The sequence below is a fragment of the Schistocerca nitens genome, chromosome 11 (genome assembly GCF_023898315.1).
Source record: "Schistocerca nitens isolate TAMUIC-IGC-003100 chromosome 11, iqSchNite1.1, whole genome shotgun sequence".
In the NCBI taxonomy this organism is placed as follows: Eukaryota; Metazoa; Arthropoda; class Insecta; order Orthoptera; family Acrididae; genus Schistocerca; species Schistocerca nitens.
This window is the reverse complement of record NC_064624.1, coordinates 168,220,840-168,241,505: the sequence shown is the minus strand read 5'-3', so window position 1 is coordinate 168,241,505 and position 20,666 is coordinate 168,220,840. Positions and strand designations below refer to the sequence as shown.

The 20,666-nt window shown below is 38.2% G+C and overlaps 1 protein-coding gene across 1 annotated transcript in view; it reads left to right on the top strand.

Moving 5' to 3' along the window:
- The window catches only part of LOC126213500 (putative sodium-dependent multivitamin transporter), a 616,831-nt gene that overhangs the window by 590,111 nt on the left and 6,054 nt on the right, over window positions 1–20,666 (top strand). The window contains exons 7-8 of the mRNA XM_049941337.1: window positions 12,617–12,812; window positions 18,111–18,278. Of these exons, the coding sequence (XP_049797294.1) occupies window positions 12,617–12,812; window positions 18,111–18,239 (325 nt within the window). The 3' untranslated portion in view covers window positions 18,240–18,278. The remainder of the gene's footprint in view (window positions 1–12,616; window positions 12,813–18,110; window positions 18,279–20,666) is intronic.

Here is a 20,666-nt window from a genome sequence, read left to right as displayed (position 1 = left end):
GGCCAGATCAGTCAATCATCCAGACTGTTGCCCTTGCAACTACTGAAAAGGCTGCTGCCCCTCTTCAGGAACCACACGTTTGTCTGGCCTCTCAACAGATACCCCTCCGTTGTGGTTGTACCTACGGTACGGCTATCTGTATCGCTGAGGCACGCAAGCCTCCCCACCAACGGCAAGGTCCATGGTTCATGGGGGACATATAGGACTTATATTCACAAATCTTTTTAATAAAATGTCGAGTAACAATTCAGCGATAACTTCAGCCTGGGATAATGTTAGCCACAGATAATGCAGTGTCGACACCACAACCTGCCTTCCTATGTTCTCACCTGGAACTAAAAGAGAAAATTAGTGAAGATCAGCTTTGCACTACCTGTCTTAGTTAAGGCTGTAGATCACGAGTGTGTAAAAAGAGCACCGATGCTATTACACTGAACGATATAAGGATTGGTTCCAGTGTTTATCACCACATGTTCCCGTTGCACACCTGGACATGCACAAAATGTGAACATATATTTTGTTATTTATTATTATTATTTTTTATTGCTGTTGTTGTGGCCTTCAGTCCAGAGACTGGTTTGATGCAGCTCTCCATGCTACTCTAGCCTGTGCAAGACTCTCCATCTCAGAGTAACTACTGCAACGTACATCCTACTGAATCTGCTTACTCTGTTCATGTCTTGGTCTCCCTCTATGATTTTTACAGCCCCCTTCCCTCCCACCCCCACTTCCCTCCAGTACAGAATTGGTGATCACCTGGTATCTCAGAATGTCTCCTATCAACCGATTCCTTCTTCTAGTCAGGTTGTGCCCCCCAACTGTATTTAGTACCTCCTCATTAGTTACACAATCAAGGCATTAAATTTTCAACATTCTTCTATAGCACCCCATTTCAGAGGCTTCTAGTCTCTTCATGTGTGAACTCTATCTTCCGAACATGGCTACTGTAATGTTTCCTCCTATCTACGTAATTCTGTAGCTCTCAATTCGTTCGAGCAATCAATCATTCATGATAGGAAACACAGTCATAGCTCAGTCACTCAAAATGATTCTGAAATTTTACTTGTTAGAATGAAATCAGGCGATGATTCTTCTTCTCTGCAGCCTCGTGCTTTGCGGCAGTCTGTTAATCTGTACAAATAAAATGCCTCTTAATTTTGGGAGCGTTGTATAATCAGTCGGGAAACCTCAGATCAAGCGGATATTTGGCTTAGATGAAGTTTAACCTTCCGAAGAAGTAATGAAGCTCTTGGATTATTAAATGAAGGTTCGTATCCAGTCTTTCGGAAGTCCCTTCTGATTAACAGTTACGCAATATATCGATAAATATCATTAATTCTCAATTGTCAAATACACACCTTTGAATGAAGGAGCAATCTATATATATATTTCCTTTTTAATCGTACTGTTCATATCAGTTATCTTCTGTGATAAATCTCAATAATCAGATTACAGTTCTTCCAAACTAAGCTCAGGCTAATCGGCACGAAGACAACGCCGGAAGTTCCCTTTCTTTTTTTTCTAACAACCACCAGAGAGAGTACTACAAAGAATACTTATGCGCTCATGGCATAGCTATTGTATGAACTACTTTTCGCATGGATTCTGTGAGTATGAAGATAGAAAATTGGTAAACGTCATTCAAGGGTAGAATTGTATCAGAATAATTCATCAAATATAAAGAGATATTACAATTGCCCCTCGCAGTGAGCAAAGTTAATGATAATACACTTAGCGAGATAACAGAAAAAATTTGTTGGGTTGTTTATTCAAAAGAGGAATATTTTGAATTAGTAGAATTTTACTATAGAGTGTATGGGTAACATGTTAAGACAATAAGTTACGAGAATACCTAAGCTGTAGCTTTTACATGTACCAGTGTATACCTGCATCCCGAGTACACAACCAGGGAAGATGTAGATTGGTGTAATTACGAAAAAGGTCTGCTCATTTGGGAACTGGCCTTCAGAGGGAAACCTTGGAAAACCCGGAAGACTAGACCCCAGCTCAGGTATTAAAGAAGATAGGGAAGCCTAAATCCAGTAATTTTGAAATATATAGAAGCTCCATAGATTAGATCGAAGGTAAAGTGCCTCATAGCCAAAAAAAAAATTTACAATATTGCTCAAAAAAAATTTTCGAAATTCTTCTTTCGACGACATAGCCGGCGATCTCATTGTGAAGTCGATGGAACAGGAACACTGGGTACGGACACCGGGTAGGCGACGTACAGCGTTTGGTGGAGGCGGCACGGAGGACAGGCGATGGCTTATGGTACAGGATAGAAGCTGGTAATGTGCCGTAGAAACAGGAAGATGATCTCTGGAACAGATGGTCAGGGACGTGAACATGAAACAGGTTTAAAGTGGAATGAGAAAAGCTTCTGACTGAGTAAATCCCTGGAAGAGAGTGGATTACGGCAACGAAGTCCATATTTCATCGTTGAACTCAAAATTGGAGTGGATTCTTATATTCTTCCATCTGTACTAGACTGGAACATCCATCATTCCTGACAATTGCGAATTTTTTTTTTGTAGTCCTCAATACCAGTTACAACTGCTGATTGTCCAAAATATTGCCAAATACACTGTGGGCATTTAAATTTTGTTGCAGCTCATATCGAATGTATTCCTCTCAGTTATTATTATTATTATTTATTTTATTTTATTTTTTAAAAAAAAATCTAATCTTTGTTTTGTTATAGTGCAGGTGGAAGTAGAGCATTGAATCTGTCCGTTTGCTTTCAATTACGAAATTATGGATAAAATGTAAGTTTACACCTGATGAAAAATTTTAAACATAGGCATATGACACTGACTCCACAAAAGGAATAATTTGAAAAATTTTCATTACTCTTATAATTAATTGATTTATAGATCCACTTGCAAATAAATGTCATTAATGATGACGTATGTTCATTTAACAAATCATCCACTCGCAGAATCTTCTTCATCCTCTCATGAACATTTACGGAAATATATTTCAACAATTATGTCCATAATATGAAACACACAAACTGCTATTCTTAAAATGTTAATTAAAATTATTAAATTAATTCTCCTGGTAAAGAAGGCATAATGAAAAAATCTAAAAATTATAATAATTTTCTCTCACGCAACCAGAGAGTTTCTTTAATTGTTTGCAACAGTGACATTATCGACTGTTGCTTCATTTCACAGTTCATTTGTTATATTGCATGAACAGCGCACATCATACACACAGTGTATTTACCTACATATCCCACACTGTTCAAGTTTCACACGCAATTCTCACATAAGTGCCGTGTCTTGAGGAAATGTAGATGCACTTTCATTGTATATCACTGTGGCTTCTGCTCATAGTCCACAGTTACAAACACTAGTAATTAACAAATTCTTCTACCTACTTAAAATTTTTGTGCTGAACTATCACAAGAGTAGTCTCACTGTCTCTTAACCTATCACAGGAGTAATCTCACTGTCTCTTAACCTATCACAGGAGTAATCTCACTGTCTCTTAACCTATCACAGGAGCAATCTCACTGTCTCTTAACCTATCACAGGAGTAATCTCACTGTCTCTTATCCTCTAGACAACATAAACTTCTTGATATTTATATACACATTCGACTCATAGTCAAATTTCACTCTAAATTCTTCTCCATATTTGGTATCACAGATCTACGATCCTTCAAAAAATTTCTTAATATCATTATGCGGGAATAATCCCTTTATTCTTTTCGATTCAGGATATGCCAACAAGTATGATCCAGGATTTGGTATATTTACAATAACATATGGTCCGGTATAAATAAGATTCCATTTCTTTATATTCTTCATCAGTTTCGAGGAATGGATGTGTCGCCTCAATAAAACCTTTTCTCCAAGATGAAACGTCTGAATCCGGGGAATCCATTTATCATATGTCAGTTTCCGTTGTATTGCCTTTTTAGTTAAATTGACAAGTGGGAGTCGAATCTTTTCCTCCCATTTTAAATTCTGGTCTTCATACTTTGGCAGATGGTTTATCCAGAAGTTCTTTTCAATCTGACTAAACATAAGCTCTGTTGGAGTAAAGTTAGTTGAGGTATGTGTCAGATTATTAAATATTTCTTGAAATTCTGACAAATAATCAGCCCATGATGTTTGTTTAGTGTGACAGTATGTACGCATAAATCGGTTTAATTCTCGGAAAACTCGTTCTATTGGACTACCTTGTGGATGGTAACATGATGTCAAAATTTGTTGAATACCAAGTTGTGTTAATGTTTGCTTCCATTTAAATCCAGTAAAAATTCTGGCATTATCTGTAATTATGGATTTCGGTAAACCTACATGTGGAAGATAGTCACGCACCAATCTCACTACAACAGCTCTGGCAGTAGCACACTTTAATGGATATAGTTTTACATATTTCGTAAACACGTCAAAGAATCCAACAATGAATTTGACTCCTCCTATTGATCATGGGAGAGGGCCGCAGATATCACACGAAATTAACACCCTTGGCTCTCGTGGAATAATTGAATGCAGAATATGCTTACTACCTCTATTATTCGGTTTTGCCTTTTGACAGAGTAAACAGTTTTGTATTGTTTTGTGTACTTTTCTCCGAATATTCAGAAAATAACAGTATGCTCCTATTTCATTGGCACATTTAATTACACCAAAATGTCCCCATGATAAGTGGGTAAACCAAATTAATTTTTCCTCATATTCCTTTGGGATACATACACACCACCGTGGATTGTTGTCCTTCCCACATCTGAAGAATAATACTCCATTTACTAATTTATAATGATCTAAACTAGCCCTTGAATTTTGTTGTTCCTTTAGCTGAAATATCTTCTTCCATCGAGGGTCTTTTCGTTGTAAATTTCCCATATCTCTACAAAGATGTACATAATAAGTCTTGTAGATATTGTCCTGCAACAGTAATACTGGAAAATTCGAAGTATTTACTGATTCTATTTCCAGCATTAAACCTTCTGGGGATCTTGACAGTGCATCCGCAATAATATTTTCTTTGCCAGACACATGAATAATTTTAAATTGGTACTGTTGTAGTGTCATTGTCCAACGTGCTAGTCTAGGATGTAATAATTTACATGTTTGCAAAAAGTTTAGTGATTGATGGTCACAATAAACAATCGTTTTCAAACCATATAAATAATAGTTAAATTTCTTGAATTCCCAGATAACCGCAAGTGCTTCAAGTTCTGTGGTCGTATAGGCTCTTTCACAGGGCGATAACATTCGACTAGCAAATGCTATCGGACAGAATGTTGGTACCCCTTTTATTTTCCTTATTTGGAAGAGACAAGCACCTAATCCAACATCCGATGAATCCGTGGACAGACAGAACTCACAATTCATATCAGGGTGATATAATAAGAATGTGTTATCGAGTTGGTCTTTAATGTCTCGAAAAGCTAGTTCACATTCTTCAGTCCATTGCCATGGCACATCCTTCCGTAGAAGCCGGTTTAATGCCTCAGAATTCATGGCTTGAGTCTTTATGAAACGACGGAAGAACGATGCCATACCTATAAATCCCTTCAGCTGTCTTTTATTCCGTGGTGATGGAAAATTTCGAATTGCACTTATCTTCTTCTCAGTAGGCAGGATACCTTTCGGATCTATCATATGTCCTAAGAACTTAATTTGTGGTAAAGCAAAATGAGACTTTTGTAAGTTTACTGTAATTCCAGTTTTCTTGAAAACAGCAAAATCCTTTCCAAAATATGCAAATGCTCTTCCCATGTTTTCGTGGCTATTAATAAGTCGTCAACAAACACAGTTATACGACTACGCAATTCTGGTCCAAGAACATAATCCAACGCTGAAATAAATATTCCGGCACTAATATTAAGTCCGAACTGGACAACTCTAAATTGGTAACTTCTCCCAGCATAGACAAATGCGGTATATTTCCTAGATTCTTCATCCATTTGGACCTGCCAGTACGAACTTCTCAAATCAACACTAGTTAAGTACGAAACATCCTGGAAATTTTGAATTAATTCATCTATATTTTCCGGATGAGTTCTTACAGGTACTATTATTTTATTAATCTCTCTCACATCCAAAACTAATCTTACGTTGCCTCCAGGTTTTGGAACGACTAAGAGCGGAGAACAATATGGATTAGTTGATGGCTCAATCAAGTTCCATTCTAACATTCTATTTATCTCCCTTTGAACGGATTGTTTTAAATGCCAGGGGATCGGATAGTGCGTGTAACAGTAAGTCTGATGTGGCTTCACTTGTAGGTGACAAATATACCCTTTAATAATTCCTGGTTTCTCATCAAAAATCTCTTCATATGCCTCTAACAAATAATGAAGCTGCTGCCTTTGTTCTCCGGTAAGCTGATTTGATTCACTAGCTTTTATCATTGTTGTTTGGTTAAAGTCCTCCTGTTGTATCAAATCCTTTGAAAGTTCCTTCCAACGACCGTTTGTAGTGTCAATTAATTGAATTATGGCACCGCGACAATATTTCTCATGCACCGTTTCCTTTCTATTTAAATCCAGTGCTATCTCTTCTCCATTTAATCTAAATTTAACTATTCCTTCCAAAAAATCGATCTGACAATCGTACTCCTGCATACTCCCAATACCAAGAATACAGTCCACTAATAACTTCTCCACTACAAGGAACGTGCATTTTATTGCTACATTTCCCATTTTCGTCTCTAATTGTGTTTGTATTTTGACATTGGGAGAGCGTGCTCCAACAGCTCCGATGATTTTGCAGTTCTGTACCGGCAAAATTTGTACCTTCTTCTTCCTAATAATTCTCCTAAAAAGAGCGCCTGAGATGACATTGGCGGAAGCGGCGGTGTCCAATATCACATTCGTTGGAACTTCCTCTATTTCAACAAATACTTCAGATACCGGAACACTTGATCTGTCATTATGACACGTTATTAAATCCTTTGTTAACTCTTCAGTCAACAGCTCACCATCATTATATCTTAATAATTGTAATTTTACTGTTTCGCCCCTAACAGATCCCCTGACCGCTCCTCCAGGGCACGATGCGGTCATGTTTAGTTTGACTGATTGTTGGTCCGATTGGTATTTGTCTCTTCAGCTACTTCAGTGATTATCGGTTGTTGTGGTGAATTCGGTCTATATTGTCTTGCTTGATTCATGTAATTATTGTTGTTGTTCTGCTGGTGTTGGTAGAACTGTCTTGTGTTGTCATACATTGGATTGTATCGATTAAAATTCCTATTGTTCCTAAAATAGCCCCTCGCTGCACCATTACTAAAGTTTCCATTATGGTAATAATTATTGTTTGCATTTTGTCCATTTCTAAGTCTCCTCGGAGAGTGTAGTAGGTTATGATTATTGTTACTGCTACCATTACTGCCATTCCCATTCGCGTTGCAGCTCGCATTCGCTTCTATTGCTCTTCTTTGTTATGACATTTCTCTTGCCCTTTTATTGTCCTTCTCAATTATATCAATATGATCAAGCGTAGTCATAAATGAGTCTATATCCTTATCATTTATATATAACAGCTGATTCCTTATACTGGTGGTTAGTCTGGACTTGAGTATTCCAAGTATATCTGGCAAAGGAATTGGTACATCCCAATACTAAGATTTCTTAATGTATTTCTCAAAATATCTCTTTAGAGATCCTCTAGAAAATGAGAGAGGCTCAGGATATAATACTTCCTGCCTGAGTCTTTCTTGTATTCCAGCAGACCAATATTTTGCTAGAAAAGCCTGCTCAAATTCTTTGTAACATTTACAAGAAGATGTTTGTTCGGATGCCCACAGTGCTCCTGATCCTTGTATATATCCAGATACAAAACTAATCTTTTGCCATTCTGTCCAAGATCGTGGAAATAGACCTCTGAAACTTTGAATAAAGACTACAGGATGAACATTCTTTTTGTCAGAGTTAAAGATTTGAAATTGTCTCTGTTTAATCATCTTTTCCTCAACGGTACTACGATTCCAAAAATCATCCTGTTCGTACTTTTCCCTGTGGCTCTCTGTTGTATCGAATCTAACTTGTGACGTTCGAGTTCTGTCTACATCGGATCTTGACGTGGACGGAATGTCACACGCAGATTGAGAGTTTTGTTTCCTACTTCTCGGTGTTTATAAATCCTCCTGCGAGAGATTTAGTGATCTTTCGATATTTTCTTTCCAACGCGAGAATTCTTCGCCAAGTTGTTCTCAAACTTCCTTTAACCCTTTGTTGAAAAAATTCTCCTCGGAACTCTCTGAAATTGACTGTAAAGCTACTTTCACAGTTTCTTCTATGGTTTCCGAAGGAAAATTTTGCCGCTCTAATGTCATTTCTGAAAACTTTCCCGCAAGTACATTCATTCTATGTTCCACTGTCTCCTGTTTTTCCTTCACTTCGTCAAATTGCTTCTTTAGATTATCTTGGGATTCTATAACTTCTGGTATCATAGCTACGGATGTCCTGTTGAGCTTGTATTACTTGAGGAAACAGTTCTACTTGTTTTTGTATTGTGTCAATTTTGACAGATACATATTCGGTTAGTTCCGCTGTTAATTTACTATTGTTTTCTTGGCATTGTTGGTGGACCTGCTCAATTTGAGCAATAAGATTCTGTTCGGTCCTTTCTGCCTGTTGTTTTATTTCCTGTGTCTGGGTATTTAATCTCTGATCTAATTCGGTAAAGGTTGCTCTTAACTGATTTTGTAATTCTGTTTCATTTTCGGCTAATTGATTTTGGAGTTCAATCTGTATAACAGATAAGTCTCGTTTTACCTCCGCTTGGCCTTCGTCTAATAGAGACAACTGTTGCATAACAACAACTAATGTGTCAACAACCCTCTGATCAGCTGTTGTATGAATGTTTTCTGAACAAGCGGGATTATTTATATTGCTACCGCTAGCCACAACAGTCTCACAATTGCTATCCGTGGCCTCTGCTTCTTCGCAAACAGCTGAAAGCTGTTGCACTTCTCGTTGCTGATTCAATGACATTTTAAATGCTGCTCTAGTCAATACCATTAAATAACTGTCAATATCAGATTCTAATCACTAAATACAGTTTCAAATTTACTGTCGTAGACACACTTAACTTTCAAATTACTTCACAGATGGTATAAAGTTCAATGTCCAGATACGAAAATCACACAATATACAGTTCTACAATCTAACTACTATCTAGAAAAAAAAGTTCTTTCTACATTGATTTCAAACTATTTTAACTACAGGATAAAAAAATTAGATTTCTCTGGCCTTGTTCTGTAGTCTCGGTGTTGTCCAATAGTTGAAATCGTTTCTTGGTATCAGCAATCTTTACTATGGGCACTGAATCTCTCTTCAGATTAGTTACCTCTCGTTCTCGTTGGTTTTCATGAAACAAAAAATACATATATTATATAACAATCCAAGAGAGTCCTGTCACACTGTCGCCACTGTAATTTTTCCTCCGATCTATGTAGTTCTGTACCCCTCAATTCGTTCGAGCAATCAATCATTCATGATAGGAAACACAGTCATAGCTCAGTCACTCAAAATGATTCTGAAATTTTACTTGTTAGAATGAAATCAGGCGATGATTCTTCTTCTCTGCAGCCTCGTGCTTTGTGGCAGTCTGCTAATCTGTACAAATGAAATGCCTCGTAATTTTGGGAGCGTTGTATAATCAGTCGGGAAACCTCAGATCAAGCGGATATTTGGCTTTGATGAAGTTTAACCTTCCGAAGAAGTAATGGAGCTCTTGGATTATTAAATGCAGGTTCGTATCCAGTCTTTCGGAAGTCCCTTCTGATTAACAATTACGTAATATATCGATAAATATCATTAATTCTCAATTGTCAAATACACACCTTTGTATGAAGGAGCAATCTATATATATATTTCCTTTTTAATCGTACAGTTCGTCTCAGTTATCTTCTGTGATAAATCTCAATAATCAGATTACAGTTCTTCCAAACCAAGCTCTGGCTAATCGGCATGAAGACAATCGCAGAAGCTCCCTTTCTTTTTTTTCTAACAACCACCAGAGAGAGAACTACAAAGAATACTTATGCGCTCATGGCATAGCTATTGTATGAACTACTTTTCGCATGGATTCTGTGAGTATGAAGATAGAAAATTGGTAAACGTCATTCAAGGGTAGAATTGTATCAGAATAATTCACCGAATAAAAAGGGATATTACACTAGGTACACTGATAACAATAGCTTCAGAAATGATTTCCTAAAGCTTAAATTGATACTCAATGTTAACATAATTTCTCTTCTTCAGAAACGCCTTACTTGCCATTGCCAGTCTAAATTTTATGTCCGCTCTACTCCAGTCATCCTAAGTTATTTTGCTGCCCAAATAACAAAACTCGTCTACTGTTTCAAGTGTGTCATTTCCTAATTTAATTCCCATAGCATAACTTGGTTTAATTAAACTATATCCAATTATCCTTGTTTTGCTTTAGTTGATGTTTATCTTATATACTCCTCTCAAGACACTGTCCATAATTTTCAACTGCACTTCCAAGGCCTTTGCTGCCTCTGAGGGAATTACACTGTCATTGACAGACCTCAGAATTTTTATTTCTTCTCCTTGAACTTTAATGCCTACTCCAAATATTTCTTAGGTTTCCTTTTCTTCTTGCTCAATGTACTCATTGAATAACATTAGTGATAGGCCTACAACCCTGCCTCACTCACTCAATGACTGCTTTCCTCTGTTCCCTCAACTGTTATAACTTCCACATGGTGTAAATAGCCTCTTGCTCCCTGTATTTTACCCCTACTACCTTCAGGATTTAAAAGAGAGCATTCCAGTCAAGGCTGTCAAAAGCTTTCTTAAGTCTACAAATACTGTAAATGTAGGGTTGCCTTTCCTTAATTTATCTTCTAAGAAAAGTTGTAGGATCACTATTGCCTCATATTTTGCTGCATTTCTCCAGAATCTATACAAACTTTCCACCAGGTCAGCTTCTACCAGTTCTTCCATTCTTCTGTAAAGAATTTGTTTTAGTATTTTACAACCATGACTTACTAAACTGATAGTCTGGTAATATTCACACACGTCAGCAACTGCTTTCATTCTAATCAATACTAACTTCTTGATTATTCTTAACATTTCTGCATATATGAGTACTTCAATACATTTTTACTGTTCCTAATAATTTATTGAAAAGCTATTGAAACACTGTGTACCTTCCACTTACAAGCAACTATTAATGAAATGCAATGTCTCATAAAATGAGACTAACATAAAATCAGCAAAGAATATACAGAAAACATTCAAATATGGCTCATAATAGTGGAATGAAGCATCACCTGAGAATAAAAGGATGGAAGTATGAAATAACACACACAGTATGGGGTAGTTTACTAAACGGAAAGAGTAGCGTTCAATTAAAATTCCGTATTGGCAGTAGAAATGTTGGAACACGTGAGACTATGCTGACCCTATGACTTATCTTAGAGAACAGATTAAGGGAAGGCAAGCCTGTGTTTGACAAAGTTGATTGGAATACTCTCTTTCAAATTCTGAAGGTGGCAGGAGTAAAATACAGGGAGAGAAAGGCTATTTACAATTTGTACAGAAACCAGATTGCAGTTATAAGACTCAAGGGGCATGAAAAAGAAGCAGTGGTTGGGAAGGGACTGTGAAAGGGTTGTAGTCTATCCCCAATGTTATTCAATTTGTATACTGAGCAAGCAGTAAAGGGAACAAAAGAAAAATGTGGAGTAGGAATTAAAATCCATGGACGAGAAATAAAAATTTTGAGGTTTGCCGATGACATTGTAATTCTGTCAGACAGCAAAGGACCTGGGAGAGCAGCTGAATGGAATGGACAGTGTCTAATGGAATGGAGAGTGTCTTGAAAGGATGATATAAGATGAACATCAACAAAAGCAAAATGAGAATAATGGAATGTAGTCGAATTAAATCGGGTGATGCTGAGGGAATTATATTAAGAAATGAGATGCTTAAAGTAGTAAATGAGTTTTGCTATTTGGGAAGCAAAATAACTCACAATGGTCAAAGTAGGGAGGATATAAAATGTAGACTGGCAATGGCAAGAAAAGCGTTTCTGAAGAAGAGAAATTTGTTAACATTGAGTATAGATTTAAGTGTCGGGAAGTTGCTTCTGAAAGTATTTGTATGGAGTGTAGAAATGTATGGAAGTGAAATGTGGATGATAAGTAGTTTAGTCAAGAAGAGAATAGAAGTTTTCAAAATGTGGTGCTACAGAAGAATGCTCAAGATTAAATGGGTAGATCACATAACTAATGAGGAGGTATTGAACAGAATTTGGGAGAAGAGGAGTTTGTGGCACAACTTGACTAGAAGAAGGGATCGGTTGGTAGGACATGTTCTGAGGCATCAAGGGATCACCAATTTAGTATTGGAGCGCAGCGTGGAGGACAAAACTCATAGAGGGAGACCAAGAGATGAATACACTAAACGGATTCAGAAGGATGTAGGTTGCAGTAGGTACTGGGAGATGAAGAAGCTTGAACAGGTTAGAGTAGCACGGAGAGCTGCATCAAACCAGTCTCTGGACTGAAGACCACAACAACAACATCGGCATTTACATCGTGATGTCACACGCACACCACACCTGGGATCCACATGTTACACGTATGTACAATATGTATTATCCCCCACATTGCAGCGAGTACTTCTACCTGTACCGCGTGTCGTACCTATGGGTCGTCGTGTTGGGATTCCTGCTGACACTCGTTGTGGGCGCCGTCGCGTCGTGGGTGGCGGGCGTCGCCTGCAAGGGGGACCGCAGTGCGCCGCCACCAGACCCCGACCTCTTCGTGCCGCCAGTCCGGAGGGCGCTGCTCGCGAGGAGAGGACGCAGGGTGAGTGGCAGTGGTAACAGTGGCAGCACTGTCTCCAGCTGAGCGATGTCCTGACAAGTGATTAGGCAGTCAATTTCAGATATAATATGTTTGAAGACACATTTAGTATTGGATTAAAAGCTGTTTTAGTGGTGGAGTTAATTATAAAGTGTTTCTGAAATAAACCGCTTTCACTTATATATGAACTATTATGGGAACACAAAAACTTTTGTGATTTCTAATCACATCTTCAGGTGTACAAGATAGGAAATGTACAATGAATATTATGATAAACAGATAGCTATCCTAATAACCTATGCTGACGACAACCACTATGAACTACTCACACATCAGTGACATGTTTAAACCCAGATACAAAAAGGAGGGGGAGTCGACATCTCAAAGTAAAGTACTGTTACCCACAACAAGCGGGATGTCGTAATTCAAATTGACAGGTTGAAAACTGAAATGTTAAAAGTACATCTACCTACAGTGAAAAGAGCAAAATAACAAAAGAAGAAAAGGTAAAAGCCCCAGCTAGATACATTGAACACCCCTGGTTATGAATCCTCACTTCTTACTGGGAGGCTGCAGACAGCAATGCTTCAGCCTCCTCAGTGTGCCAGTGTGTTCATGTGTATTATGGAGGGCACTAGCATCACCGTGCAAATAGCAGGGAAAGCTACAAACATTTTTACGCAATCCCAATATCTTGGGAATGTTTGAGGCATCTGTTACACAGCATAATCATATAAACTACAAAATATGTCAGCAAAAAAATTGTAAAACCAAATAGACCAGATGCAGGAACATATAAAAACAAGCCCAGGATCAATAGCCAAGAAAATATCACACTACATCTTTGAAAGGTGATCAAAGTTCGACAGTATATTGTAACATCTTAAGTCCAGCTGATTGTTAAGGGTGTGTTTGGGGTATAGCTTTAGACTCTTCCACAATGTTTAAGATCTGGTCCTTCTCTGTGTAAGACTTTTAAATTATTGACTACACCTGTTATGGAGTGGCCAGAATCATGTAAGTTGCTACTTAAAGTAGAATTTGAATTTCTCAGACAATCGTGTTCTTGAAACATAATAGCAGACCCTGTGCCAGTCTGCCACACATACCTGGCAGGACAATTGTCACAACTGATGTGATATATACCAGCAGTGTCGTACTTTTCACAGGCCACATACTCTTTATTTACAAGTGTTTGACCAAGATTGTGTGAGGTAAAGAACTCTAGCTTTATCTCTTTTGTCCTTAACTTTATTATTAAACTTAATTTATTTCATTTTATTATTAAATTATAAAGTGTCTTTCTCGACTGCAGACTTATTTAGTCTAGTGGCTTAAATGGCTCTCAAGAGACCAATCTTGGTACTTAGTTTTCAAAAAAGGCACACGAGCCATTCTGCTATGTCCCCACTGGGGCCGATCTGACAACTCAGCTTCTATGATGTAGCTACACAATATGCCCTATGACTTAATGGACGCTGAGAGTCGGAAGAATGGCTCCACTATATATGCCGATCATTTGTCAAAGGTCGTCTCGCTCACCAGAGAGATTGAGCTTACAGGAAATGCCGTGTGTCATGCTGGATCACATATAGCGGTGTTGGGGTGACCGAAAAGCTCAATATTTGTGCAAACAAGGCAACTTAAGGTAAAAGGAGAACTACCAGGGAACTGATAATAAAATGGGGAGAAAGTAAGAGCCTGACAAATTATATTTAGACATGGCAGAATGTAGTAAGGTACTGTTCCTCCACTTATTGTGATGTCACCCTTTATATACATGGTATTATAGAAAATTGTTACATATACCTATAGGAGCAAATATTGGTCGAAAATGGAATAAAAGATGTGTCCAGAAACCAGTAGCTGTTGAGATATGGCTCAATGTGTTCTCTCATTCCCATCTGTGTGTTACATAGAAATATATGCTACAGGCATGCACTTACCATGCATTCTGATGCATTCTTCAGTGCTACTTCACAGTGAATAAGCATTCTTTCAGATATACAGAGCACCATTTGGATTGTGTTTTGTGCATTGGTCACAAGCTACTGCAACATCTCGACATTGTTGATGGGTCGGGTACACATCAATGTTATTAAATATCCCCAGAGCCAGAAATCCAACGGATTCAGATTTGGTCAATGAGGAGACCATGGTACTGGACCTCCCCAGTCAATCCATTACCCATGAACATTGCAGTGAGATACTGTTACACAATCAGTAGAAAATTGGGTGGTGACCTGTCATGCATAAAACATTCATCATTCTGTAATGGTAATGTTCTCCATTAGCGCTAATAATTTATTGTACAGAAAACTCTGATATTTGGCACCTGTTTAACTGTTTGGTAAAGTCTATGGCCCTAAGAGCCTTTCACTGCCAATTCCCACCCGTACATTCACTCTGAAGTGATCCTGATGCCTTATCACTGTGATTGCTCAAGTATTGCATTGGTCCATACATGCATACTGTAGTAATTTACTATGGCATCTCTTGTGAATTCTGCTTCATCTGTAAATAAAATACAGTCTGAGAACTGCGGATTTTCAACAGCTCATGTCATAACAGGTATTGATTTTTGGACATACCAAAATAAGTACTTTCCTTCTATTACTCACCAATACTAACTCATATAGGAATATATGACACTATATTTAAACACCCTGTATGTAATGTATAGGCTGTTTGATTTGGTATAGAACAACTGAATAGCTCCAAAAAATGTGAATTGTATGAAAAAATGTTCCAGATAAAAAGTTAATATTTTCAAATGGGACATATATCTGTGCTACCCACTAACTTCTCTTCCCACAATGCAGTGGTCAATTTTATTGCAGATTTGGCATCTATGCCAAAAAATACCTAGGGTTTACCTGAAACTTTCTTTTCACTTGTGCTAGGTGGGGCAGTAATAAACAGATTTCAGATTCTCTGGCTTTTGCAATTAAGAACTGACTCATTTCATTCTACATTGCATTTGTGATAAAAGTGTAAACTTTCCTCTTCTGAACAGTAGTGCTTGTGTTCAAAACTTGATTGCACAGTAAAATTTTTTTGTTTGGACCTTTGAAAATGTGGAAAAGAAGCTACTTTTACTATAACATGGTGTTCTGTTTCCTACAGCACCGGGATGATGGATTTTAGTGAGTCCCCTCAAGTCTCAATGTGTTCTTCGACACAATTCTAGTACACACTTAAAATTTTGCTCATAAAACTAGAACCAGCTACATGTGCTGTTTTTTGTGCATTCAGATGGTTGTTAATCAAAATAACTTAATTGCTTAATGTAAATATGTTTTCTCTACTTTCCTGTCTTTCATGATACTGTTGAAATTCAACAACTGCATAATTTATTAAAATTAAAATTTAAAACAGTCTAGATTTTAACTACTTTTAAGATCACTGACTATGTTTTCAAAAATCTTATACATAATTTATTGTTCTGTAAAGACAGATTTATATGCATCTGTAAATAGCTGCTGCTACAGAGCAGAGGGCAGTTCGTGCACAACCGTGTACAGTCACCGGGCTGGTCAGTCAGTATAACGTCACTCCTGCAAATTCCCAGTTGCACAATTACTTACAATAGACAAAATATTATTGCTACTAATTAATTTTTTTAAACTCCTTCTGAAAACCATTGGAACTGAAATGTGAATTTGTCTCCATTATCCATTTCTTTTTTTTTTCTTTTTTTTATATATATAAAGTGGTTTCACTGTTGAGTTCTTTAATCATTCAGGAAACTAAACATTCCTAAAAGAAGAATTACAAATTTGGCCAAGTACTGGACCAACATAGGCAGCACAGTGCTTTAGTATTCCGCTATATAATCCATCGTGTACCTGAGAGTTCTTAGTCTTCACTTATTTACTCAGTGACTGAATCTCCACCTTTCCAGTATCATAGAGGTGTATTTCAGATAGCAGTCTTTGAAAGCCATTTCCTAAGAGAATTAGATAATTCCCTGGAGAAACTGATTTTATTTAACTTACCCACTATATTCAGAAAGTTACTGTTAACTACTCTACATTGTACTTATTGTTGAAAGTTACTTAAAGTTCCCAGCAACTGACTTATGAAGTAGTAGTAGTAGTAGTAGTAGTAGTAGTAGTAGTAGTAGTAGTAGTAGTAGTAGTAGAAGAAGAAGAAGAAGATTTCAGAGTAACGAAACTAACAGGACTGTAAACTTAAAGAAAGGCAAAACTACACTGTACATAAACAGGCTTCAGTGATAGGCCTGGGTGTAGCTTTTCTGGCCTGCTGTGAAGGTATTGTGATGTGGTTGTGCTGCAAATGTCTGCATATCATAGACATTTGCAACCCAACATTTACAGTATGCACTGTGCGTCTTGTTTGGAAACAAATTTGTTCCATTTGCTCACGATTCTTGTTGCCAACATCAGTAATGTCCAGTTTAATCTTTCCCCTCAAGCTGGATTGTCAAACAGCTCAGTACTTTCTCAGGTTTCTTTTCTGGCAGTGTTAGCTGTATGTTAACAGTGTTGCAGAGTAGTATGGATCCAGTTGGCCAATACATCCAGTGTGAAGGTTCACTGAATGCAGTGGAAGGAACAATACAGTGGTGCTATAGTGAAATGTTCTCACATGAATGGCAAACCATATCATAGTATCTTCATACCACATCAGAAAAGCTACAACCAGTGAACAGTGGAATTCTGTGTCTCTGTAAGTTCAATGTCCTGTTAATTAGATTGCTTTGAAATCTTTATATTCTTGTAAAGTCAGTTACAGGGAGTTATAAGTGAATTCCATATAGCTTAGCATGACAATACAATATACAATATTTAACAATTAGGTCCCGAATATAGCAGCTGAATCAAATAAAAGCTTAGTTCACAGCCCAATCCAGGTATGAAAAAAATTTGTGTAAAGAGTCAAACTAGATGCAGTTATTCTGTAACAAGCCACTGGATAGCATGGATTTCTCATACCAAAACGCTCAAAAATATTGCTCAAGAATCTCTATATCACGTTTTATTTAGGTCAAAACAGTAGTGGGCCAAATACTGATCCTTGTGGATCTCCATACTTAGTGCTTTTCTCACTGTGAATTTGGTTTTATTCCTGTATTATAATTTGTTAATGTGGTCTGTTTTCTGTAACTGAGACAAGACTCTATTCACAATGCAACATTTTATAGTTTCTCTTGTAGAATTAAAAGATCTGTGCATTTGAAGGCCTCGGAAAAGTTCCATAAAATATTGACAGTTTAAAGTTTTTCATATTTGGCTCTAGTACAGCCAGTGGTTACAGCCAGTACGTATCTGTGTGCAGGGCTCCAACCCGGTGCAGCCGACACGTGTGGCCGGTGACCTGTCCAATGGTGTGGGACCAGCTGCAAACACCAAGAGCCAGGAGGAGCCGCTCAATGGCATAGGTGGCCACCACGTCACCCCAATGTGATGTCGACAGAGTACAGTGGGGACTGCTGTGAGCTGAAAGGTGAATCCACATGGCATGTGACCATGAATTTTTGTTCCCTGTACTTGAGGGATCATCATAATTTGACCTAAGATAAACAACAGACCTGGTACTGACACTTATGGGACCCACATTTGGTGTTATACAATTGTCAAGTTTGTTTCGTTCTTGTGTCTAAGTGCACCAGTGTGACTCTCTACTTTCTGTTCTGAAGGTTAGATGCCATTTGTAGAAGGCATGATGTCACAGACTGTAGCAAGGTCACAGAGTATACTGACTGGATAATTTTTCTTGTTTACCTGTGCCAGAACTTAATTTGTGAGGTCATGCTCAGCTATGTGTGTGTTAGTCCTTTCATCACCGCCACCTGGTACCAAATTATACAGGGTGTTAGAAAAAGGTACGACCAAACTTTCAGGAAATATTATTCACACACAAATAAAGAAAAGATGTTATGTGGACATGTGTCCGGAAACGCTTAATTTCGATGTTAGAGCTCATTTTAGTTTCGCCAGTATGTACTGTACTTCCTCGATTCATCGCCAGTTGGCCCAATTGAAGGAAGGTAATCTTGACTTCGGTGCTCGTGTTGACATGCGACAAGCACATCAGTACGTAGCATTGACAGATTAGTGTTCATCACGAACGTGGTTTTGCAGTCAGTGCAATGTTTACAAATGCGGAGTTGGCAGATGCCCATTTGATGTATGGATTAGCATGGGGAAATAGCTGTGGCGCGGTACGTTTGTATCGAGACAGATTTCCAGAACGAAGGTGTCCCGACAGGAAGACGTTCGAAGCAATTGATTGGCGTCTTAGGGAGACGTAACATTCCAGCCTACGACTCGTGACTAGGGAAGACCTAGAACGACGAGGACACCTGCAATGGATGAGGCAATTCTTCGTGAAGTTAACGATAATCCTAATGTAAGCGTCAGAGAAGTTGCTGTTGTACAAGGTAACGTTGACCACGTCACTGTATGGAGAGTGCTACGGGAGAACCAGTTGTTTCCGTACCGTGTACAGCGTGTGCAGGCACTATCAGCAGCCGATTGGCCTCCATGGGTACACTTTGCGAATGGTTCATCCGACAATGTGTCGATCCTCATTTCAGTGCAAATGTTCTCTTTACGGATGAGGCTTCATTCCGACGTAATCAAATTGTAAATTTTCACAATCGACATGTGTGGGCTGACAAGAATCCGCACGCAATTGTGCAATCACGTCATCAACACAGATTTTCTGTGAATGTTTGGTCAGGCATTGTTGGTGATGTCTCAATTGGGCCCCATGTTCTTCCACCTACGCTCGATGGAGCACGTTATCATCATTTCATACGGGATACTCTACCTGTGCTGCTAGAACATGTGCCTTTACAAGTACGACACAACATGTGGTTCGTGCACGATGGAGCTCCTGCACATTTCAGTTGAAGTGTTCGTACGCTTCTCGACAACAGAATCGGTGACCGATGTATTGGTAGAGGCGTACCAATTCCGTGGCCTCCACGCTCTCCTGACCTCAACCGTCTTGACTTTCATTTATGGGGGCATTTGAAAGCTCTTGTCTATGCAACCCCGGTACCAAATGTAGAGACGCTTCGTGCTCGTATTGTGGACGGCTGTGATACAATATGCCATTCTCCAGGGCTGCATCAGCGCATCAGGGATTCCGTGCGATGGAGGGTGGATGCACGTATCCTCGCTAACGGAGGACATTTAGAACATTTCCTGTAACAAAGTGTTTGAAGTCACGCTGGTACGTTCTGTTGCTGTGTGTTTCCATTCCATAATTAATGTGATTTGAAGAGAAGTAATAAAATGAGCTCTAACATGGAAAGTAAGCGTTTCTGGACACATGTCCACATAACATATTTTCTTTCTTTGTGTGTGAGGAATGTTTCCTGAAAGTTTGGCCGTACCTTTTTGTAACACCCTGTATAAATATTTTTGTGGATTTGTGGATGTCAGAGCAACACATTTTCTTAAGCAAGCAGCAGATTTCAAACTTTAATAGACAGTTATCCAGTGAAGAATCACAATACTACAAAGTAAAAGTCCATGCAAGAAAAATATCAGAGCTATAGGATCTCATGGAAGACCTAATGGTACAAAATGTGTGAAAAGAAATATATATATTCTTATATAAATGGTATGCAAATAAATGAATACTTGCTTTCCAAATAGTAATCAGTCACACCACTGAATACCTCAATATTATGAACATTTGTTGCCTGTTTTCATAGAAGGAGCAATAACTCCATACACCAAAATTCCAGAGTTTATTCCTCGAATCATTACTCTTTCCATTCACTGCAGTATTTTCAAAAATGGCGTTCCTGTGATGCAACTTCCTTGGGGGTGACAATCTCCCACCCCCTTGCATCAGTAATTACATAAAGATATCATG